Consider the following 24443-nt stretch of genomic DNA (forward strand, 5'->3'; position numbering starts at 1 on the left):
ATTATATAATTGGAGAGGAGGGCGGGACAGAATAGGTAGGTCATGGACAGGTCAGAGCTAAGTTAACTCTGTTACTGTATTCACAGATGCTGCCAGGCCTGCTGAGTTTTCCCAGCATTTTCTGTTTTATTTCAGATTTCCAGCATCCACAGTACTTTGCTTTTAATTAACATGGATATGAAGTTGGCTGAATGACAGGAAACAACAATGGTGAATGTTTTTTTCTTTGTACTGGAGGAACGTATATAATGGGATTTTACAGGAGTTAAGATTCAGCTTTTCTTTACCTATATTAATGACCTAAACTTGGCTGTAAAAGGCATGATTTTAAAATTTGTGGATGACATAAAACTTAGAAGCATTGCAACTATAAAGAGGATGGTGATAAATTGCTAGACATAAACAAGCTGACAGAATGGGTGGACATGTGGCAGATAAAATTTAAGGCAGGGAAATGTGAAGTTATTCATTTTGATAGGAAGAATGAGAAAAGGCAAATAACACAAAACTTATAATTTTAAAAGGGTGCAGGTGCACAGTGACCTGGGCGTATATTTGCACAAATCATTGAAGTTGACAGGACAGGTTCAGAAAGTAGTTAATAAAGCATTTGGAATCCAGGATTTTAGAAATAAGAACAGGGAATACAAAATCAAATACATTATTGTTAAACTTAATGAAATACTGGTTGAGCCTCAATTGAAGTATTGTGCCCAGTTCTGGGCACCACATTCTGAGGAAGGATGTGAAGACACGAGTGTAGGCTTCATCATGTTGACACATTTGTAATTAAAAGGCTTAAATTATCACATTATACTATACATATACTTAGTGATGAAAAGTCTTAATTTGTATGCAACATTTGAGATAATTCAGGAATTTTGGTGTGTGTTGCTCAGTCTTAAAGTTAGCATCTCTAAATGACCAGGTAGGGACCCTGATAACTATATGTTCCAAAGCCTCCTGTTTAGATACAAATCATAGTTTAATAGCGAGAAGGGAAGCCAAGGCTGTAAAGCTGATTGGGTGGAAGAAAGGTCCAAGGACTAGATGTTCCAGGACCCCCTGTTTGGGTAACAAATTAAGATTGGATTTTTGTGGGGCAGTAGGTATCTGCCATTTTTATGAACCACCCTTGCGTCCTGGTTCCTTAATGTCTCCATTAAATTTTCATCCTTGTAATTCAATCCCTCCGTGGTCTCTCTATAACTAGATCCTTGTCTATCACTTTAACCGCATCAAAACTCTCGGTTCCTCTGATTTTCTGGTAAAACATTGGCTTCTGGTAAAGCCACACGTTGGGATTGCATCATATTCGTAACTGATATACTTACAGTTTGCTCTGTTTTCAAGTCTTCTTTGAGATTTACTTTTAAACGATCCCAGATTGGTTTCCACCATTCAGGACTTTGGCTCAATTCATTCTCTAGCCTTTCGATCTCCTGTAAATACAATATTCCAATCAAATTCCCGATAACTAAGAAAACCTAAGAATAATTGATACCAAGTTGATCTTCCAAGTACAGGCAGTCCACGGCTTTACCAATACGCCGAACGGCACTTACAACGTTTATTAACTGACACCAAATTACGACTTTACACTACCAGTTTTGACTTTATGACTCCGCGTCAGCACGTTCGTAAATGCACATGAATGTTCTGTGTCGCCTATCTGCATGACTAATCAGGTTGAACCATTTTTATTAGGATTTGTATTTGTTTATTGTCACGTGTACCGAGGTACAGTGGAAAGTATTTTTCTGTGAGCAGCTCAAACAGATCATTTAGTATATGAAAAGAAACAAAAATAAAAAGAATATACAGAAAAGGGCAACACAAGGTCCACAATGCAAATACATAGACGCCGGCATCAGGTGAAGCATACAGGAGTGTAATATTAATCAGGTCAGTTCATAAGACGGCTGTTTAGGAGTCTGGTAACAGCGAGGAAGACGATGTTTTTGAATCTGTTCGTGCATGTTCTCAGACTTTTGAATCTCCTGCCCAATGGAAGAAGTTGGAAGAGTGAGTAAGCCAGGTGGGAGGGATCTTTGATTATGCTGCCCGCTTTCCCCAGGCAGTGAGTGGTGTAGATGGAACCAATGGATGGGAGGCAGGTTCGTGTGATGGACTGGGCTGTGTTGGAAATGAGCGTTCTATTAAAATATTTTTTACACTTTCAGTGATTGCCAGACTATATCCCATTAAAAGATGAAAATCAATAAAAACATTTTCTTTTAAATTATTTTTTTGGCACAACTGTCATGATTTTAATGCACACTTAATTGTATTTAATATGTGCTCAGACTCGCAGAAGTTCAAGATTAAACAAGCAACTGACAGCAATCGGTGCCTTCATTATAACCCCGCAATAACCGAGGAACTTGTGCTGAGGCATGCAGACATCATCAGTCACCTCAGTAACAGGGCGACAGTTGAGCGCATTTGACATTGCCGGGCATCCCACGAGTGATTTCTGGCATTGGTTCAGGAACCAATCACTAATCTATTTAATTTTTCCCACGGGAAAATTGGTTCGGACTTACTTTAAAAAAAATTAATTTAAGAGTACCCAATTATTTTTTTCCATTTAAGGGGCAATTTAGCATGGCCAATCCAGCTACCCTGCACATCTTTGGGTTGTGGGAGTGAGACCCACACAGACAGTGGGAGAATGTGCAAACTCCACATGGACAGTGACCCAGGGCCGGGACTGAACCCGGGTCCTCAGCGATGTAGGCAGCAGTGCTAACCACTGTGCCACCGTGCTGCCCTGGTTCTGACTTACAATGTTTCAACTTACTACATGGTTTTCAGAGACCAATTGTGTCGCAAGTCCAAGGACTGTCTGTATGGAAAGCTCACTTGGAGTAATCAAAATGCTATCAAGGAGTCAGATGTTTTCATACTTGCCAGACTAGTGAGAATTTGGCACATAATAGTCTAATTCACACATTTACAACTCTGATAGAATGAAAAGCAAATCTTTTTTGCCCAAACAGTAGGTGTGATTTAATGGCCTCATTGCACCTGACTTGGTGACGCAATTACACCATTGAATCTTGCGAGATTCACGATGCTGGAAACGCGTCACAGCATTTAACAAAAGCTTGTGAGATGTCATAATCTGGATCTCGCCCTCGCTGTGGGCGAGATCCAGATTAGCCTATTTAAGTGAGCCATTCATTAGGCTCATTTAAATATTTCTGTGCTGTATTTGCCCGGGGCCTGGTAACTAACAACCTGTCCAAGTTTCTGGGAGACCTCGCCAAGGCACTGTTTTTTAATCTTGGAAATAATCTGGCAGATATATAGTTAATCACTGGGTATTCACGTACCAGTACAGTAGGCCATTTCATCCATTGAGCCTGTTCTGCCATTGAATCCGTCCACAGTTGATCTGTACCTCGACTCTATCTGCCCTTGATCCATAACCTCTGATATCCGTTCCTGAGGACAATCGATCTCAGTCTTGAGATTTCAATTGACTCAGTAGCTACATCGTTTTGGAGGAGCTAGTTCCAGGTTCCCATTTCCCCTTGTGGAAAAGTGCTTCCTGAATTCACTTCTGAATGGTTTAGCTATAATTTCAGGATTTAGCTCCTTGGTTTCCCCGCCAAAAGAAATAATTTATTTCCGTCAACTCTATCAAATCGTATAGTCATTTTAACGCACCTCAATTATATCGCCTCTCAACCTTTTAAACTCAAAAGAATAAAGTCCTCATAATCTGACCCTTTATCATGCAACTACAGATCATTCTGTTCAATTTGCAGTTCATCCCCGCCAAGATCAATGAAGAATCAAGAACTGAATGGAGTACTTAGATGGAGTTTAACCAAGGGTCTATCCAAGTGCAGTATTACCTCTTCCATTTATTCTTGTCCATTTAAAATAAAGGTGAATATCCCATAAACCTTCTTACTACCTTCTGTACCTGCCCACTAATTTTTGTGATTTGTGTATTCATTCCCAATACAGTTCCTAGTTTTATGACTATAAAGAAAATATTATGCTGTATCGGAGCCAAAGTGGATGACCTCAACTTCCCCACATAGTACTTATATTTGTAACATGTTAATTAATCTATGTCCCCATACAATTTGCTGCTTCTATCTGCACAATGTACTGCATCTATGTGCAACTAAGTTATTCATGCCTTCTAACTTACACACATAATAACTTATAATAAACTGTTGAGAAACAGGACTTTCTCCAGACTGCATTCCCGATAAAAGGAAACCCGCTAAAAATGATTCATTTGCAGTGTTGTTTCAGCTTTTTGTGCATTCAGCTAGTGACATCTATGTAGAGTGACATGGATACAGAATCTTTGAAACACATCTGACTTAATTAGTTTTCCATACTTATGGTCAAAACTGGCAAGCCATCAGCAACCGCATTTGTCAAATAAAACTGCTAACCTTACACGCATTAATTGCTTTGTTATTCTTATTTAGTACCACTAGAAGAAAATAATTAATATTTAATCAAATTTTGTTTTTACCTCAAGGAGTTTGGTAATGGCGTCCGGCTGTACTTTGCTGACATTGTCATAACAGGGCCACACTACTTTTCTGTGGGTTTGAGGAACTGAACCATCCGTCTGTTCTAGTTCCTCAGTGGCACCTGCTTTTACAGTCACCATGTCCCATTCGTAAGAAGGACCGCTGGAAAGTGTCTCTCCTGTGTAGTAATCCCACTTCTTCAGAGCAGAAATGTTTATGCAGGGCCTTAGTACATGTTTCTGCAAAGAATAATTTATTGTATTATTTAAAAGGAACCATAAATGAAAACACAATGTATGCTTACAGATTTTATACTGATGAAAATAAATACAAAATGGTTGAGTAAATGTGCAATTATAAAAATAATATACCTCCCCTTCTTCAGGACTGTACAGATAGCTGAAGAAAACCGGTCCTTTCTTGTGAATTCTGTCAATACATTCCCAAATACAGATTCCTTTTTTTGCCTGTTTGTCCACCTTGTCTTCAAATAAAATGCCTAGTAAAAGGGATCAGTATCCACATTACTTTTAACTCAAATCGCGATTTGTACGTAAGAAAAACAATCCACAAGATATTTTATGAATACAAATCTTCATTATAAAGTTCAGAATATTCTTAGTCCAATGCTTAAATCCGCAGCAATGTCTATCCTTAGTTTAACTTCTCCTTTCCTTCCTTGGGATTGTTTTATTAATTTAGGATCCAGGGAAATTTGAATTCAGGTTAAGCGAAATCAATAACCAGATGGGTGTGGTACAAAGTTTGTGAATCAGTGATAAGTATGTGTAGGAATCCTGCATTAATCAATGTAGCATCAGCAGAAACCACTAAAGAGTATTTCTAGGAACCTTAATGAGCTCTTCTATTTATGAAACCAGTCAAGGGTTGTGTCATCAATTAAAAGAGACATGGGGGTACTTTCCACTTGTTTTTAAGGATGGGGGTTAGTGGCAGGAGCAGTTGATCCCGTGGGACCCCCAAAACGTGATTCCCCGTTGTGATTGTCCCCGTGCACCTCCCTCCCCCCCCCACCCCAGCAATGCCGTAATGTAAATCCCGATGTTCAATGTTGGGATCCCCACCTGAATACACTCAAATGTCATCATCAGGCCTTTAAGTCTAATAAACACCCCCTGTTAGATTGTCCATTCATGTTCACGTGAATCACAATAGTTCTCCTTAGATGTGCACCTGGCGAACAGGAGCTGCCCCCTGGCACTGCCGGGCCAGTGCTTCCAGTAATAGCCTAGGCAGTGAGAAGGGGGGGTCTTCCTTGGAGAGGGGCTTTTTATGGGATGGGGGGGGGGGATTCTATTTTTAATCTCTTCTATCGAACACCTTTTGAATCTGCTGGGATGGGCTTAAAACGTGACAGCATGGGATCCACCCCTCAATTTCTTTTCACAGCTATGAGTCAAATGATACGATGGGGGAAGCTACCTTTGGCACTGGGGGTTCCTTGCCATTTTTCCTGCCCATTCTGCCTATTTTGCGAAAATTCCACCCATGGAAGCATAGAAGCACCCGGCTGGGTCACTGTCTGTGCGGAGTCTGCACGTCCTCCCCGTGTATGCGTGGGTTTCCCCCGGGTGCTCCGGTTTCCTCCCACAGTCCAAAGATGTGCGGGTTAGGTGGATTGGCCATGCTAAATTGCCTGTAGTGTCCTTAAAAGTAAGGTTTTGGGGGGGGGGGGGGGGGGTTGTTGGGTTGCGGGTATGGGGTGGATACGTGGGTTTGAGTGGGGTGGTCATTGCTCGGCACAACATCGAGGGCCGAAGGGCCTGTTCTGTGCTGTACTGTTCTATGTTCTAGATAGCACAGCTCAGGAGGAGGCCATTCAAGGATTACACAAGCTCTTTCAAAGAGTAATCCAGTCGGGTCCATTCTTCTGCTATTTCCCCATATCCCTGCAATTCTTTTTTCTTCAAGTATTTATTTATCCAATAATATTACATCCACTGTTTTTGTTGGGGAAGTGAGAGGAAAACATCATATGTTCTCTTCACTGATCACAGTGCAGCTTAACTGTAAATACAATGATTTAAATTTACTTACAGTTAAAAAGTACCGCAAGTAAGTTATCACTTTTATTTAAAAATTTTACTGAGGACGAAGTAAATAATTGGGGCATTCACATGTGATTAAGCTACAGGTTGAAAGATCATAAAAATTAAAACTGAATTTAAACGGAGAAATTAAAAATTCCACAAGTATAAAATTAGCTTGAGAGACATGAAGGCTGTTGGCAATTAATTATGAACTTAGTACCCTGTTAAAAACTCAGCTAGACTCATTCAACAAGGTACAACTTTTTCGAGGGCTTTTAAAGGAAGCTATAGAGTGTAAAATGACATCTTTCCTTGAGTTCAGTCATTTTATCGAATTCTGGTATTGGAGGGAGGGTAAGAACTTCAACAGCTTGCCCAATGGGGAAGCGCAGAATTACTGACAGAAATCCCTATAGTTTTGTGTTTAAATACGCATGCTGTGGAATTATCAACTGCTCGAGCAGTCCCAATATTGTTGTCCCAATACTGCAGTCTTAATGCTAGTAGGCTCTGTACTCAAGTTTTTAGTGGAGCCTGAATCCACAGCCTTGTAACTCAATTTTAAACGTTCTGCCACCTGGGCCAACCTAACAATGAGATTTATACTAATATATTTAATATATTCATTAATATCACCTCGTCTGAAATAGTGGCCTATTTTACAAAAGTGTGACTCCACATGTAATACCTTTTTCATACAGATGCTGAGGTAGATGTTGGATGTCTTCCTCAAGCCCAACCACAGATGAATTATCTTAAAGGGTTGGGTGTTATTGGGGTTCAGCAAATAGATTGTGCAGTTGAAGTTGTTGAAGAAACAATTAAAGATCACTCTATGAGACTACTAGGTCAGAAAAAATAAAGAAAAGTGGTGGTTGGGGGTGGGAGAGCTTGACTAGATTTGCTGAGGATTAGGAAAAATCCACTGATCAACATAATTGGCTGCCTTAATGTTTGCACATACTGAAAAACTGAGCATGCAGGATGGGACCTGGCCAGTTACTTGATGATAGGGCATGTAAACAGAGCCATCCTCAGAGTGTGACAAAATTCTATGTAAATATAAGTCCTTTCATTCTCATTAACTTGTGAATAATGTATTACTATATCTGGTCATGCAGAAATTCTAAGGTACAAATTAGAGAATAATCAAGTCCGTTTCATACACTTCATTAAGAGAATTCAGAACTCTTGGAAAAAACTTGGAAGCCAACACATATTTTGACTTGTTCATTTGGTTCTGTTTCTGCATTAATTGTGTTGGCATCACCCACTAATATCTGTATTCCACCAACATTTATATGATTAAAACATACCATGTTCTAGTCTTTCATAATCAGAGTCAAGCAGGAAGGTTTTGTAGCGGTTGGACACATAATGGTAGGCCAAAAATTTCAGATAATACTGGTTGAACTCAAACTCCATTGGATACTGGTGATGAATCTACAGGAAAAAGAAACATTCAAGAAGCATAATGTGGACCAAGACATGCAGAAACTAGAAATCAGGACTATAAATAGGAAATGAAGAACAAGTGTGACAGAATATGAAGAAAATGGTCGGCTAACATTTCAGGCAGTTATCTGTTTTTTTTTCCAGAATTGGCCAAATTCTCTCCTTGAAACATTAACCTGTGTTAACATACGCAATAACGCCTGTGTACACATTAAAGCTAGATCAAAACTAAAGTTAGCAGTGTGTGGGTGATTGCATTTGTAAAAATTAGAATGAAAGCAACGTTCGCCCACAGGTTACAGTGTGGTAATACGACAAAGGGTTCAAATACATGGCCAAATTGGTTTATCATATTTATGCTCTGAAAATGTTTTCTAATTATGTACAGGAAAAGTTATTTGGGGTGTTTTTATGCAATCGTCTTGGGATCTGTTCCTGGTAAATATTATCATGCAGCCAATTGACTGGTGATTTAAAAAAAAAATTCCAATTAAGGGGCAATTTAGCATGGCCAATACATCTACCCTGCACAGTTTTGCATTTTGGGGGGGATCTACAATAAGCGATTGCCTGACAATAAGCGATTATTATTATTAGCTCAGTGGTGCTCAATTTCTGGAGCATACCAGCATTTCAGTTCAAATCACCGGGTCAATCGGGCAGCAGGTGGCACAGTGGTTAGCACTGTTGCCCACAGGGGCGAAGACCTGGGTTCGATACCGGCCCCTGACTGTGTGGAGTTTGCACATTCTCCCTGTGTCTGTGTGGATCCCCCCCCCCCAAAAAACATTGTAATTAAAAAAAAAAATCACCAGTCAATTGGCTGCATGATAATATTTACCAGGAACAGATCCCACCAAATTGCATAAAAACACCCCAAATAACTTTTCCTGTACATAATTAGAAAACATTTTCAGAGCATAGATATGATAAACCAATTTGGCCATGTATTTGAACCCTTTGTCGCATTAGCACACTGTAGGGCGAACGTTGCTTTCATTCTAATTTTTACAAATACAATCACCTACACACTGCTAACTTTAGTTTTGATCTAGCTTTAATGTGTACACATACAGTAATAAACACTAATGCAGCTTCAAAGCGTTTGGTGCATTTCTGCACCTTCAATTTTCTTGCATGAAATTTACCTGTGAAATTGGTGAAAAAAAATGTTTTCTTTACCTGGTGCACACAGTCCAGAAACTGCAGGAAAACTGGAGCAAAACCACTTCCCTGGCTGTTGGGAGTGAGATTACTACGTTGGCTGAACTTGTGACCGAAGGACAACCACTCCTTTTCGATCAATATTTTAAAACCTTCGAGTGTTCTGTAGAATGGATCGCATAGCAACTGTACTAAGGAAACCACCTTGGGAGGAAAAAAAATATTTGAAGGGACAAATCAGAGTAGATCTTCATATGCTGATGAGCAGGTAAATTATAAGGATTGTGTCACTTTAGGAATTATGGTATATTAAAACTAGAGAGGGACATTCCACCTATTGAATCACCTAGTGCTGCGTTGTCTAATTACAAAGACATTTATTAATTCAACCTGAAGCATAAATGTTTACAAACAGATTATTTGTTTACATAAACTATTATTTAAAATTTTTTTTAGAGCACCCAATTCATTTTTTCCAATTGAGGGGCAATTTAGTGTGGCCAATCCACCTGCCCTGCACATCTTTTGGATTGTGGGGGCAAAACCCAAGCAAACACGGGGAGAATGTGCAAACTCCACACAGACAGTGACCCACGGCTTGGATCGAACCTGGGACCTCGGCACCGTGAGGCAGCAGTGCTATCCACTGTGCCACCGTGCTGCCCTGCAAAAACTATTATAATCAAAAGAGCTCCACTTTCAAACCATACCTCTGGCAGGATTTGGTGAAATCCAAAATCTGTGATTTATTTTAGTATTTTCTTATTACTTTTAAAGGCACACATTTGCATTCAAGGTGTGTTGCAAGCCACTCATGTCATAGAACAAAGCAGTTAATCTTGCAAAAATAGAAAACTCCCTTCGCTCTCTTAGCCCTAAGCTCTGTAATTTCCCCATTATCTCTCTACTTCTCTCCACTCTTCTAAGGCCATAAAACATACTTCTTTGATAATGTGTTTGGTGCCTGGTCTGTTATCTCTTTTTGTGGCTTAGTGTGGTATTGATATGGCTCTTGTTAAGCCTCAAGAGACATTTTACTATATTAAATAGGCAATATGAATGCAACTAATTTTATTCTCCGTAAACAATTTATAAATGCAAGAGTTGCTACTGGCCAATGAAGTAGATCTTAAGGAGTTCCTTAAAGGAAGAGTAATAAATAGAGAAGTGGAGACAGTATGGGTGGGAATTCCAGAGCTCTAGGCTTAGGCAGCTGAAGGCACATCTGGCAATCTGTGCAGCGACTGGAATTGAAAATGTGCAAACGGCCAGAATTGGAGCAATAAAGGAGGGTTGTAAAACAGGAGGGGATTTTAAAATTGATGCATGACTGGACCAGGAGCCAACTTAGATTAGTGAACAGAGTGCTGAAGGTTTGACAGGATTCTGTGCAAGTTCGAATATGGATAGTAGAGTTTTAGATAAGCTTAAGTTTGTGGTGGATGGAAGATTGGCCAGAAAAGTATTGGAATAGTCAGGTCTAGGGGTAACAAAGACAAAGATGAGTGTTTCAGAAGCATATCAGCTGAGGCACTGTTGGACGAGGTTGGAAGGAGACAGCCTTAGTGCAGAACAGAAATTGATCAGAACCTCATATTTAGTTAAAAACACCACTGAAGTTATGAATGATCTGGTTCAGGTTTCGACAGCTGACAGGGAGAGAAATTCAGATGGCTTGGGGAAAAGTTTGTGGTAGGGACTGAAGACAATTTCTTTTCCAAAACATCACTGCAAGAGTTCCTTGGGTAGTATCCTCGGCCCAACCATCTTCAGCTGCTTCACAATGACCTTCCCCTTCATAAGATCAGGAGTAGGGACGTTTACTATAATTACACAATGTTCAGCAACATTCATGACTCCTCAGATACCGAAGCTGTCCGGTGACCAAATGAGGTTTGGGCTGACAAGTGGCAAGTAAAACCTGTGCCACACAAGTGCAGACAATGACCATCTCCAACAAGACATAATCTAACCATGGCATTACAATGATTGAATCCCCAAATATCAACATCCTGAGGATTACCATTGACCATATAAATACTGTGAATATAAGAGCAGGTCAGAGGCTAAGAATCCTGTGGCGGGTAGTTCACCTCCTGACTCCCCAAAGCCTGTCCACCATCTACAAGGCACAAGTCAGGAATGTGATGGCAAGTGGAGAATATTCCTCAATGAGCACAGGTTCAATACACTCAAGAAGCTGACACCATCCAGGACAAAGTAACCCGCCTGATTAGCACCCCATCCACAAACATGTGTGAGATTAGCCTGTCAAAGATGGAAGACAGGTCAAAAATGATGAGAAGAGGCAGTTTAACATAGGCACATAGGATGTAATTTCTGATTTGATGAAGGCTGTTTCATTGTTGTAGCTGGAGCAGAAACCTGGTTGGAGGGACTTAAACATGGAACTATAGCAAAACTGAGCACAGGTTTGAGAGGTAACAACGTATTCCAGTATTTTAGAGAAGAAATGGAGGTTGAAGATTGGTGGTAATTTGCAAGGACAGAGGGAGTAAAGGTAATGATGGCTGATTTGAAGGGAAGAGGTATCTGAGGAGAAGAAAAAGTTAACACAGGTCAAGAAAGGAAATGGAGTCGTCAGCAGTTTGATGGGGACAGAGTTGAGGGAGCAGGAGGTGGTTCTCATGGATAAGCTGAGGGCCATTCTCGGTGAGAAAGAACAATGATTTTAAAGAGTTCAATGGAATAAAATGTGGAGTTTAGGATGCGTTTGAGTAGGTCTGTAATTACAGAAACATGACAGCAACTGGAAAACCAATGGCTAGACATTGGGAATTTGAAATGCAGTTACAAGAGACTTGAAGTATTTTCAGAGCTGCCTTACTGTACATTAGTTAACTCAATACATATAAACAATTGAGCCTGATACTTCCATGGTCCATATAGCTAGCTACTCACTGGTTGAACATATTAAAGATCAGAACAGGAGCTGCAAAACAGCTAATGTAGCAAGGTCAAACAGTGTATGTGAAGATAAATGCATGCAGATATAAACATGAAAGCTCAAGTGTCTGATAAGTGAGTTTATCAAGTTAAAACAGTGAGCGAGCTGATAAATTGCATTTAAGCAGTTTTTACAGATGGTACCAAGCACCGAAGATTACTATTTAAATCATGGAACAATGGTATTAAGTCAATGTAAGTGAAAAAACTAAAATTAGTTTAAGATACAGAGGTTATTTCTATGGTGTGTGAATGAAACCCAAGGGCTGTACTACATGTGCTTTCGTCAAAAGTAACAAAGTATCTGAGTAAAAATAAACACTTAGAAAGTTTATTTTCTTACACACACACAAGTGGTATGAAATTGTTGAACATTATGGGTGGGATTCTTCCGTAATCGGCAGGGCGGGCAACTCCAGCGGGAAGGAGTGGCGTGAACCACTCCGGCGTTGGGCCACCACAAAGATGCAGAATCCTCCGCTCCTTCAGGGGCTAGGCCAGCTCCGGAGTGATTTGCTCCGCAGCGGGGAAGGGGCTTGGCGCCACGCCAACCGGCGCTGAAGGGCCTATGCCGACCTGCGCGGGTTGGTGCATGTGCCGGAGTGCCAGCGTGTGCTGGCGTCATCCCAGCGCATGCGCAGAGGGCTTTGTTTCCGCACCAGCAATGAAGGACCGCTACAGTCGCTTGTGCAGAAGAATAGGATGCCCCCACGGCACAGGCCCGCCCGCGGATTGGTGGGCAAGGCCACCGTGGGGGCACCTCCCGGGGCTAGATCCCCCCGTGCCCCCCCGCCCTGAGAATCCCAGAGGCCACCAGTGCCGCCAGGTTCTGCCGGTAAGGACCTACTCTAATTTACGGCGGCGGGACCGCAAAACGGGCGGCCACTCGGCCCATCGCGGGCTGGAGAATCGCCGGGGGGGCCACTACTAGTGGCCGCCGACCGGCGTGATTCCCGCCCCCGGTGCCGGAGAATTCGGCAGTCGGCGGGGGCAGGATTCACGCCGCCCCCCGGCGATTTTCGACCCGGCGGGGGGTCGAAGATTTTATGCAGTTTACAATTTTTATTTTTTTCAAGGGATGTGGACGTGCCTGGCCAGGCCTGCATTTCTTGCCCATTCCTAGTTGTCGTCAAGAAGGGGATGGTGAGCCGCCTTCTTGAACCTATGCAGTCCATGTGGTGTAGGTACACCCACAGTGCTGTAGGGAGGGAGTTCCAGGATTTTGACCGAGCAACAGTGAAGGAACAGCAATATAATTCCAAATTAAGATGGTGTGCAACTTGGAGGGAAACTTCCAGGTGACAGTGTACGCGTGCAACTGCTGCCCTTATCCTGCTAGGTGGTAGAGGTTGTCGGTTTGAAGTTGCTGTCTACGGAGCCTTGGTGAGTTCCTGCAGCGGTACATATTGTAGATGGCACGCACTGCTGCAACTGTGCGTCTGTGGTGGAGGGAGCGAATGTTTGTGGAAGGGATGCCTTCTCCTGGATGGTGTCACACTTCTCAAGCTGTGTTGGAGCTGCACTCATCCAGGCAAGTGGAGAGTATTCCATCACACTCTTGACTTGTTTATTCAACTTTAAATTCCACGAAATGAGTGAGTTTCAGAATACATAGAATGATAACTGTTAATGCCAGCACATAAGACACCAATTATCTAATAGAAAGCACATTACATTTGTCTTAAAAATTGAAGAGAATTTAAGTACAGACGCATTGAACAGCTGTATATACTTGTAACTCTAGTTAACAGAAGCAGGATTTATAAGTGCTGACTAAAATTTTGTTCAGGACGATAGTCTTGATGTAAACATATCTCACATAACAAGCTTATTTTATAGCGCTGTTTTACATTGTATTGACTCAGTTTACTATGAGACAATATAAAAAGTAAAGTCGTCCGAGGGCATAAAAACCTTTTACATTTTAATTTAGATTCTGGGATATTCTTGAATCCACAAAAGTAAACACAAATGGTTAAATTAACAGTCTAAAATGATTTTACTTTTCCCATCTCTATCATAGAATATAAATGTTAATTTTAAAACACTAAATATGCCAATGCAGTTGGTAGCATAATGATAACAGATTTTGGAAATATCATTGTTTACACAAGTAATTAACACCTTGTATAATTCAGTAACTTTTGTTTATTTTTGTAATTGTATATATATTTGCAATATCAGGTTTCAAAGCTCCAAAACAAAGAAACACTGCTTTAAAAGAAGTAATGTTCAACAAACAATGAAACCAAAACCACTATCATTCACTTCAACTAGTTACACGGCAGCTCCTACCGAGTTGACAGACCCACTTCACTATTTAGCTGGAGAAAATACATATAGTAGCCAACTATGAAACAATGTTGCATATTTCCAGATCAGCGTGTGGATTTACTGTTCAAAATCACTGGACGTAGCAACCACAATAACTGATCAGTGACAAACAGGATATAATTTTAATGCTGCATTAATGTGACAGTGGAGTTTAAGATGTGAAATAAATGCTCCCAATGCAAGGAGGAAACAATGATAAGAGAAGGCACTGAAATAGAATCTGCTGGAAGATAAACAACTGAATGTAAGATTGGAACAATACAGACAAAACAAATTTGAATATTTAAAGCAAGCTGGTTGAAAGGAGAAGGAACCTCTGCAGCCTGGTGATTTTAATGCCAAGTACTTAACCGGGCAAGCAGCAAAACCAATTGAAGTAAAAAAAACTCTTTATCACTCTGGAGGCAAATGCAATACACTAATTTCAATGTTGATGGTAGGCACGTACCACTGAAAACCCTATATTTTGCCACTTAAGAATATATTTCTTGATTTATTCCTGAAGGGAGTTAATGTTTACTGGATTCTGTAGCCAATCTTGCCAAAAATAGTTGTCCAATCGATTTCATGACATAAACAGGAAGCCAAACTCAGGAATATTGTGGCATGTATGTGAATGCACAGTGAATACGATTGATGGGTTACAGGTGAAGCTTACATTGTGGAGATATGATGTTGTGGTGAAAACAGGGACCCAGCTCTAGGAAGAGTAGAACAGAGTGTTAAGTATTACAAGGTATAAGGTGTTCAGAAAAGTTAGGAAAGGAAGAAAAGGAGGAGGGGTGGAAGTATTGGTTAAGGAATAATTGCAGTCGGAGAAAGAAGATATGTCCCAGATGGTTCAAGGTCAGAATCAATTTGGCTACAGCTAAGGAACAAAAAGGGTAGAATTACATTGCTCAGTGTAATCTATCGACCTCCAACTAGTGGGAAGATGTACAAGAAGACATTTGTAGGGAAAATAGAGAGATGATAGACAATAATTGCAAACATTATCGAGTAGTTATAATGGGAGACTTTAATTACCCAAATGTAGACTGGGACAGTGGTAGTGTAAAGAACGGGGAGGAACAAGCATTCGTAGATTGTATTCAGGAGAACTTTCAATAGCAGTATGTGTCCAGTCCAACAAGAAATGATGCACTGCTGGACCTAGTTCTTGGAAATGATGTGGGCCAAGTGTCAGTGGGGGAGCATTTAGGAGACAGTGATCATTGTATTGTAAAATTTAGGATGATGGTAGAAAAGGACAATGGTCAATCCAGAGCAAGAATAATTAACTGAGGACAAGCAGACTTCAATGGGGCAAGAATGGAGCTGGGCCAGATAGAGTGAAATGAAAAGCTGGCAGGAAAAACTGTAATTGAACAATTGGCTACCTTAAAACAGAAATGGTTCAGGCACAGTCAAGGTATATTCTCTCAAGAAGGAAGGGTAGAACAAACAAATCCAGAGCTCCGTGGATGAAAAAGGAGATAGAAATTAAGATAAAGAACAAAAAGTGTACTATGACAGATGTCAGGGAAAAAATACAACTGGGAACAAAAAGGAATACAGAAGTTCAGAGCGGAGGTGAAAAAGCATATTAGAGAAACGAAGAGTGAATGTGAGAGAAGACTGGCATTAAAGGAGATTCCAAAGTCTTCCTTAGGCATATGATTAGTGTGGTAAAAGGAGGAGAAGTGCCGATTAGAGACCAAAAAGAGAATTCACGTATGGAGGCATGCCCAAGTTATTAAATTAATACTTTGCACTTGTCTTTACTGAGGAGGTTGATGCTATCCAGGTCATGGTGACAGAGGAGGAAACTCTGCCATTGGAAGGGTTCAAAATTGATAAGGAGGTGGTAGTGGATAGACTATTGTCATGTGAGTGTCCCTTTAAGAAAGGTTTTTGTCTTATCACATGGCTTCAGTGATGTCATTGTGTGGGTGGAGCTGGGCTATGGCTCTGGGAGTTTGTTTTTGGTTTCACTTTCACATTTGGCTGCTGTGGACTCAGACAGAGAACAGAAGTTTTTTTGGCCTGCCTCTCGATCTTCATTTTAAAAACTGTTTCCAGTCTGCTTGGTATCTTAATTTGCTTTCTGGAAGGAATTCAAATCTGCTGTTTGAAAAGGGGAACAGAGTATCAATAACAAGTCTTAAAGATAGTGAGAATGCCGTGTGCTGGGCCACGCCTTTGAAAAGGGGTTTCTGGTTTTGTTATTGAATTGGAACAGTTAAGAGGGAATTCGTTAAGGGTTATACTTGATTACTGTAGCTGTGGGGGGTCTTTATGTTTGTAGTTGATAAAAATTCTTGCTGTGTGAGGTTATACAAACGCTAACTAAATTCTTACAATAAAGCTTGTTTTTTTTAAATTAAAAGCAACTAAGAAGTCCGTTGAATAACATCTGAAAGGCAGGCTCATGCGCTCATCTTGGCCAAATTCAACATAAAGGTTGTAGATCAGGTGGACTCCATAATATACTTTGGAGTTGTTAAACCCTCGCCCGCAACACTATTAGTTAAACCTGACAAAGCACCAGGACCGGATGAGATGCATCCAAGGGTATTGGAGGCCTTTAGTGGAGCCAGTGACCTCTATCCAAGCAGGACTTGTCTCCAGGCAACCAGAGAGGCGAAGGCTAGGAAATTAGTCTTCTTCCCCTCCAGAAGTGCCGGTGAGTCCGACACCCCAAAGATCACCACCAATGGACACAGCTCCAGCCTGACCCCCACAATCTCCGACATTGTCTCAAAAAAAGAGACCCAAAACTCAAACAGCCTAGGGTAGGACCAGAACATGTGTGAATGTTTCGTCATCCCCCATAGATATCGCTCACACCGGTTCTCTATTCCGGGGAAGAACACCCTCATGTGCGTTCTAGTTAAGTGCGCCTTGTGAACTACTTTGAAATGTATCAGGCTCAGCCTGGCACATAAGAGGTGGAATTCACCCTGTGCAAGATCTCGCTCCACACCCCTCCCTCCAGCCCCAGCTCCTCCTCCCACTTCCCCTTTACTTCCTCTAACAGTGCTCTCCCCATCTCCAACAATTACCCATATATATTGGATATCTTCCCTTCCCCTATCCCATCTAGAGATAGCATCATGTCAATAAGAGTAGGTCACAGTAGCCGAGGGAATGAAGATAGTTCTTTACGAACAAAGTTTTGCATCTCCATATACCTAAACAAATTTCTCTTTGGGAGTTGAAATTTCTCCACTATCTCCTCCAGCCCCGCAAATCTACCCTCCACAAATAAATCCCTGAAGCTTTCAACCCCCTCCCTCTTCCAAATCTTGTACATTGCATCCATCCCGGATGGCAGAAACTTATCGTTCCCACAAATTGGTGACAGTAGTGACATTGCTCCAAATTTTCAATTTGGCCCCAAATTCTTAAGGAGGCCACCACCACTGGACTCGTAGAGAACTTGGTCAGAGAGAGTGGAAGAGTGGGCGCAACGAATGCCCTCAGACACTAACCTGCACCATCCGCCCTTACCCCAACCCTGGCTCCTTCATCTACCCCTACACTTTCTCTATGTTCACCGCCCGGTAATAGATCAAATTTGGTAGCGCAAGCTCTCCTGATTGCCTCTCCCTCTGCAGGAAAACGTTTCAATTCCTGGGGGTTTTACCTGCCCAGATAAAGACCAAGATTAACTTATCAACCCTAATGAAAAATTACTTAGGGAGGAAGATTGGGAGACACTGGAACACAAATACGAACCTCAGCAGAAAGACCATTTTGACCGCCCTGCACTCTCCCTGCCAAGGACAACAGGAGGGCACCCTCCCACCAGACTGGCCAGGCTCCATTTATGTAGCATGGTCCAGTCATGCATCACCTGTATCCCCAATTACCTGAACCTCGTCTTGGCCAGCCTAAACGGCATCTCCCCAAATCTGCTTCCTTCCCCAGGGGATTCACCGGAAAGATCGCACTCTTTCTCATATTCAATTTGTACCCTGAGAAGGAACCAAACTTCCTCAGCAGCTCCAATTTCCTCCCCACACTAGCCAGAGGGTCTGAAACGTATAGCAACAAGTCATCCGCATAAAGGGACGCACTATGTTCCTTACTCCCCCACTCTCTACCCTTCCACCTGCCTGATAATCTACGTGAAATGGCTGATGCACCATCAATGGACAGGAGACGAAGACGAGATCCAAACGATAGGCTTTAATGCACAAGATGTGTACCCGGCAGCAGACGTACAGAAGAATGGCCGACTGCCGTGAAGCACGGGTTCTTATATCCCGCCTTGTAGGCGGAGCTCCCTACCTCTCAGCCAATCGGCTGAGAGGCACATGACTTACCCGGGCCAATGGGCAGCGTGTCCTCTGCACCAATAGCAGCTCACTTCCAAGGTATCGTAATACCTCTAGTCATACTACCACATTCAACCCTTGTTGAAAAATAAGCGGGGGGCGAGGGGCGGGCATAAGGGGGGGGGGGGGTCCCGTGAGAACGTGAGACAGGTAGTATGACTAGAGATGTTTAGGTCGTACCGTTGCATCGATGGCTGCCCATTGACCCGTAACTTATGTGCAAAATGGAAAACAACAACTATGTACAGTATGCAAAATTAGGGGGGGGGGGGGGGGGGGGGGGATGGGGGAACAGGTAAAGAACAAAAGAAAAAATCACTAGAGTCCATCCGCAGGCAGAAGTCCACCAGTAGGTCACATCGATTCAATCAGTCGAGTGGGCGACTTTGATGTCGGAGCGGTGGTCGTCCGTGACTCCGGGAGCAACGATCTTGTTCCTGTGTCCGTACCCCTGGTCGGAGCTAGTGGGGGCCAGGCCGGGGGAGGGGGTTCCTGTCCGCTGGGCCGTGGGTGCTGGGGGCAGGGGGGGGGGGTTTTGTGTGCTGGTGTTGGGGGGTGTGGCCGAGATCCGGCAGGTGCCTGGTCCCAGAGGGAGACCGTTTCCTGTCGGCCGTCGGGATACTCCACATACGTGAATTGTGGATTTGCGTGGTGTAGCTGGACTCTTTCAACCAACGGGTCTGACTTGTGCACCCGCACGTGCTTCCGGAGCGGAATGGGCCAGGGGGTAGCCAGCCAGGTTGGGAGCGCGGTCCCCGAGGAAGACTTCCTGGGAAAAACAAGACGACGTTCGTGAGGCGTTTGGTTAATGGCGGTACAGAGAAGTGACCGGATTGAGTGGAGGGCGTCTGGGAGGACCTCTTGCCAGTGGGAGACTGGGAGATTTCTGGACCGTAGGGCCAGCAGGATGGTCTTCCAGACCGTACCGTTCTCCCTCTTGACCTGTCCGTTACCCCGGGGGTTGTAACTGGTCGTCCTGCTGGAGGCGATGCCCCTGCTGAGCAGGAATTGACGCAGCTCGTCACTCATAAAGGAGGACCCCCGATCGCTATGAATGTATGCGGGGTAACCAAACAGGGAGAAGATGGTGTGTAGGCTTTGATAAAGGTGGTTGTGGTCATGTCGGGGCAGGGGATGGCGAAAGGGAAACGGGAGTACTCGTCAATCATGTTGAGGAAGTACGTGTTGCGGTTGTTGGAGGGGAGGGGACCTTTGAAGTCCACGCTGAGACGTTCAAAAGGGCGGGAAGCCTTTATCAGATGCACTTGTTCGGGGCGGTAGAAGTGCGGCTTGCACTCCGCGCAGATGTGGCATTCCCTGGTCACTGTCCTGACCTCCTCGATGGAGTAGGGCAGGTTGCGGGTCTTTATGAAATGGAAAAAGCGGGTGACCCCCGGGTGGCAGAGGTCCGCGTGGAGGGTTCGGAGGCGGTCCACTCGTGCGTTGGCACAGGTGCCGCGGGACAGGGCATCGGGAGGCTCGTTTAGCTTCCCAGGACGATACAAGATGTCGTAGTTGTACGTGGACAACTCAATCTTCCACCGCAAAATCTTATCGTTCTTTATCTTGCCCCTCTGTGCATTATCAAACATGAAAGCCACTGACCGTTGGTCTGTGAGGAGGGTAAACCTCCTGCCTCCAATGTCGCACCGCTTCGACTATGGCCTGTGCTTCCTTTTCGACCGAGGAATGGCGGATTTCGGAAGCGTGGAGGGTACGGGAGAAGAAGGCCACAGGTCTGCCCGGTTGGTTGAGGGTGGCCACCAGAGCTACGTCAGACGCGTCGCTCTCGACTTGAAAGGGGAGGGACTCGTCGATAGCGTGCATCGTGGCCTTTGCAATGTCTGCTTTGATGCGGCTAAAGGCCTGGCGGGCCTCCATCGACAGGGGAAACGTGGTGGACTGGATGAGTGGGCAGGCTTTGTCGGCGTAATTGGGGACCCACTGGGCGTAATATGAAAAGAAGCCCAAACAGCACTTGAGGTCTTTGAGGGAGTGGGCGAGGGGGAGCTCCAGCAGGGGGCGCATGCGTTTGGGGTCGGGGCTTATCACTCTGTTACGGACTACGTAGCCGAGGATGGCTAGACGGTCGGTGGTAAACACGCACCTATCCTTATTGTAGGTCAGGTTAAGGAGTTTTGCGGTACGGAGGAATTTGCGGAGGTTGGTGTCGTGGTCTTGCTGGTTGTGGCCGCAGATGGTGACATTATCGAGATACGGGAAGGATGCCCGTAAACCGTGTTGGTTGACCATTCGGTCCATCTCCCTTTGGAAGACCGAGACCCCATTTGTGACACCGAAAGGAACCCTTAAAAAGTGGTAGAGTCGCCCATCCGCTTCGAACGCGGTGTACTTTCGGTCACTCGCGCGGATGGGGAGCTGGTGATAGGCGGACTTAAGGTCCACCGTGGAAAAAACCTTGTACTGCGCGATCCTGTTGACCAGGTCGGAGATGCGTGGGAGAGGATACGCGTCCAGCTGCGTAAACCTGTTGATGGTCTGACTGTAGTCTATGACCATCCGATTTTTCTCCCCGGTCTTTACCACCAGTACTTGTGCTCGCCAGGGGCTGTTGCTAGCCTCGATAACCCCTTCCTTCAGAGGCCTTTGGACTTCGGACTTGATGAAGGACCGGTGCTGGGCACTGTACCGTCTGCTCCTCGTGGCGACGGGTTTGTAATCCTGGGTAAGGTTTGCAAACAAGGCTGGGGGATCGACCTTGAGGGACGCGAGGCTGCAGACAGAAAGGGGGGGGGCATAGGGCCGCCAAATTTGAACGTTAAACTCTGGAGGTTGCACTGGAAATCTAACCCCAGGAGTGCTGCCGCGCAGAAAAATGAAATGAAATGAAAATCGCTTATTGTCACGAGTAGGCTTCAATGAAGTTACTGTGAAAAGCCCCTAGTCGCCACATTCTGGCGCCTGTCCGGGGAGGCTGGTACGGGAATCGTACCGTGCTGCTGGCCTGCTTGGTCTGCTTTAAAAGCCAGCGATTTAGCCGAGTGAGCTAAACCAGAGGTGGGGAAGGACGAAGAGCTTATAGTTTTTAAACTCCCTCCCCTGGACCGTGAGGTCCGCTATGCAGCAACCTGTGATCTGGACCGAGTGCGAACTGGAGGCCAGAGCGATTCTTTGTTTCACTGGGTAAACATTAAGTGCGCAGCGTCTTACTGTGGCGGGGTGGACAAAACTTTCTGTGCTCCCGGAGTCCAGCAGGCAGCTCGTCTCGTGGCCGTTGAGAAGGAGCTTCGTGGTCGCCGTGGACAGCGTGCGTGGCCGTGACTGGTCCAATGTTACTGAGGCTAGTCGTGGCACGAACTCAGAGTCGTCATCCGGCAGCGAGTGGTCACTCGCGGGGTCCTCTGTGCCGATCCAAGATGGCGGCGCGTCGGCCGCACGTGGTGGGGGGGTGAACAAAATGGTGGCGCCCGGGGGTCGCATGTGGAGTCGGGGGCCCAAAATGGCGGTGCCTGGGGATCACTCGTGGCGGTGGGGGGAGCGAGGTCCGTGGGCCGCGCGGGGCCCATGAGGAGCGGGGGTGGGGGACCCGCGGTCACTGCTCGGGACTGCAGCGACCACCTTGGACTGGCAAATGGCCGCAAAATGACCCTTTTTGCCTCAGCCTTTACAGGTTGCGGTGCGGGCCGGGCAGCGCTGGCGGGGGTGCTTGGCCTGGCCGCAAAAGTAGCAACGGGGCCCCGTGGGTTTATCGGGGCGCCTGCAGTGCAGGCTTGAGGGGTTCAGAGTCTGCGGAGGTGAGGGGGGTTGCGTTCCATGCTGCCCAGGGGGCCGCCGCGCATTCGGGAGCGTACGCGCGGGCGTTGCGATTAGCGACATCTAGGGAGGAGGCGAGGGCCCGTGCCTCGGCAAGGCTTAAAGTTTCTTTCTCTAAGAGTCTCTGGCGAAAGCGTCTCTGATTAAAAGTTCGGTGTGCTCGGCCGCAGAAACTTGTGGGCAGGCGCAGTTTCTCCCCAGAACAAGGAGGGTCTGGTAGAATTCGTCTAAAGACTCACCAGGGAATTGCTGTCTCGTGGCCAGTAAGTGCCGTGGCGTAGACCTGGTTCACCGGCCGGATGAAATGTCCCTTAAGCAAGTCCATGGCTGCGTCATAGTCTGTTGTGTCCTCTATGAGCGTGAACACTGCGGTTCCAACGCACGAGTGGAGGATAAGCAGTTTTTGTTCCCTCATCGGGCGGTTTTCGGCTGTGCTCAAGTAACTATTGAAACACGCCAGCCAGTGTTTAAATGCTGCTGTTGCATTTGCTGCGTGCACTAAGCTCCATCCTTTAAAAACTTGTGCACTAAATTGATGCACCATCAATGGACACGAGACAAAGATGAGATCCAAACGATAGGCTTTAATGCACAAGATGTGTACCCGGCAGCAGACGTACAGATTCTTATATCCCGCCTTGTAGGCGGAGCTCCCTACCTCTCAACATGACTTACCCGGGCCAATGGGCAGTCCTCTGCACCAATAGCAGCTCACTTCCAAGGTACCGTAATACTCCTAGTCATACTACCACAATGGCCAATGGCTCAATCGCCAGCATGGGCAGTGGGCATCCTTGCCTTGTGCCCTGTGCAACCGGAAGTACCCTGAACACAGTGTTTGCTTGGACACTAGCTGTGTGGACATCTAGTATAGTGGACATTTATACAGAATCTCAGCCAGGAGACAAATGTTGGTCCAACCAAATCGCTCCAAAATCTCAAAGAGGTATCTCCACTCCACCCGATCAAATATCTTTTTCACATCCACTGAGAAGAATAGCTCTGGAAGAGTCTCCAAGGAGGGGCGACAGTACCTCATTCAAAAGTCTCCTTATATTGGCCAACAACGGTCGGCCCTTCACTAATCCCATCTGGTCCTCAGAGATCACCTCCGTCAATCACCCATCCAGACATGTCTGCAGCACCTCAGCTAGTATCCTTGCGTCAGTATTCAACAGTGAGATAGGCCTGTAAGACCCACACTCCAAGGGATCTTTGTCCTTCGGGATCAAAGAGATTGACTGATGCCTGTGCCAACGTGGCCTGCAACACCCTCTAAGACAACGAGTCATTAAAGATCCCCAATAAGTGTGGCGCCAACAAGGCCGCAAACGGTTTATAGAATTCCACCGGGAAATCATCCGGCCCTGGTGCTTCCCCGGCTGCATGGAATAAATGTAGTCCGTAATCTCCTCCAACTCCAGTGGTGCCTCCAGCCACTGCCTCCTCTCCCTACCCACTACCGAGAAGTCCAACCCATCCAAAAACTGTTCCATCCTCAAATAAACCTCTGGAGTCTCAGATTTGTGCAGCCCCAGTATAAAGCCTCAAATGCCTGTTAATCCTACCTGGAGCAGTAACCAGCCCTCCTCCCTCATCCTTAACTGGGCTATCTGCCGGGCGGCCACCTGTTGAGCCAATAACCGGCTGGCTTTCTCATCGTACTCACAAAACGCGCCACACGCGCGACAAAGTTGGCTCATTGCCTTCCCCGTCGATTGAAGCTCAAACTCCATCTGCAGCTTCTTCCTGTCCGCTAACAACTCCACCATGGAGTATTGCCAATCCACTTCCAAAATCTGCCTTTCCACCCTTGCGATCCTATCCCCCTGGGCCTTATGCAAAATTATCTCTCCCCTGACAACCGC

General features: G+C 44.9%; 1 protein-coding gene across 3 annotated transcripts in view; it reads right to left on the minus strand.

Annotated features, from left to right (window-relative positions):
- sbf2 (SET binding factor 2) overlaps positions 1–24443 on the minus strand; it is a 725521-nt gene that overhangs the window by 18929 nt on the left and 682149 nt on the right. For all 3 annotated transcript variants that reach the window (XM_038808179.1, XM_038808177.1, XM_038808178.1), the window contains 5 exons: positions 9197–9382; positions 7876–8002; positions 4880–5007; positions 4508–4747; positions 1335–1442 (listed from right to left, as the gene is read on the minus strand). In XM_038808179.1, the coding sequence (XP_038664107.1) occupies positions 1335–1442; positions 4508–4747; positions 4880–5007; positions 7876–8002; positions 9197–9382 (789 nt within the window). The remainder of the gene's footprint in view (positions 1–1334; positions 1443–4507; positions 4748–4879; positions 5008–7875; positions 8003–9196; positions 9383–24443) is intronic.

This window comes from Scyliorhinus canicula, chromosome 9 (assembly GCF_902713615.1).
Source record: "Scyliorhinus canicula chromosome 9, sScyCan1.1, whole genome shotgun sequence".
Lineage (NCBI taxonomy): Eukaryota > Metazoa > Chordata > Chondrichthyes > Carcharhiniformes > Scyliorhinidae > Scyliorhinus > Scyliorhinus canicula.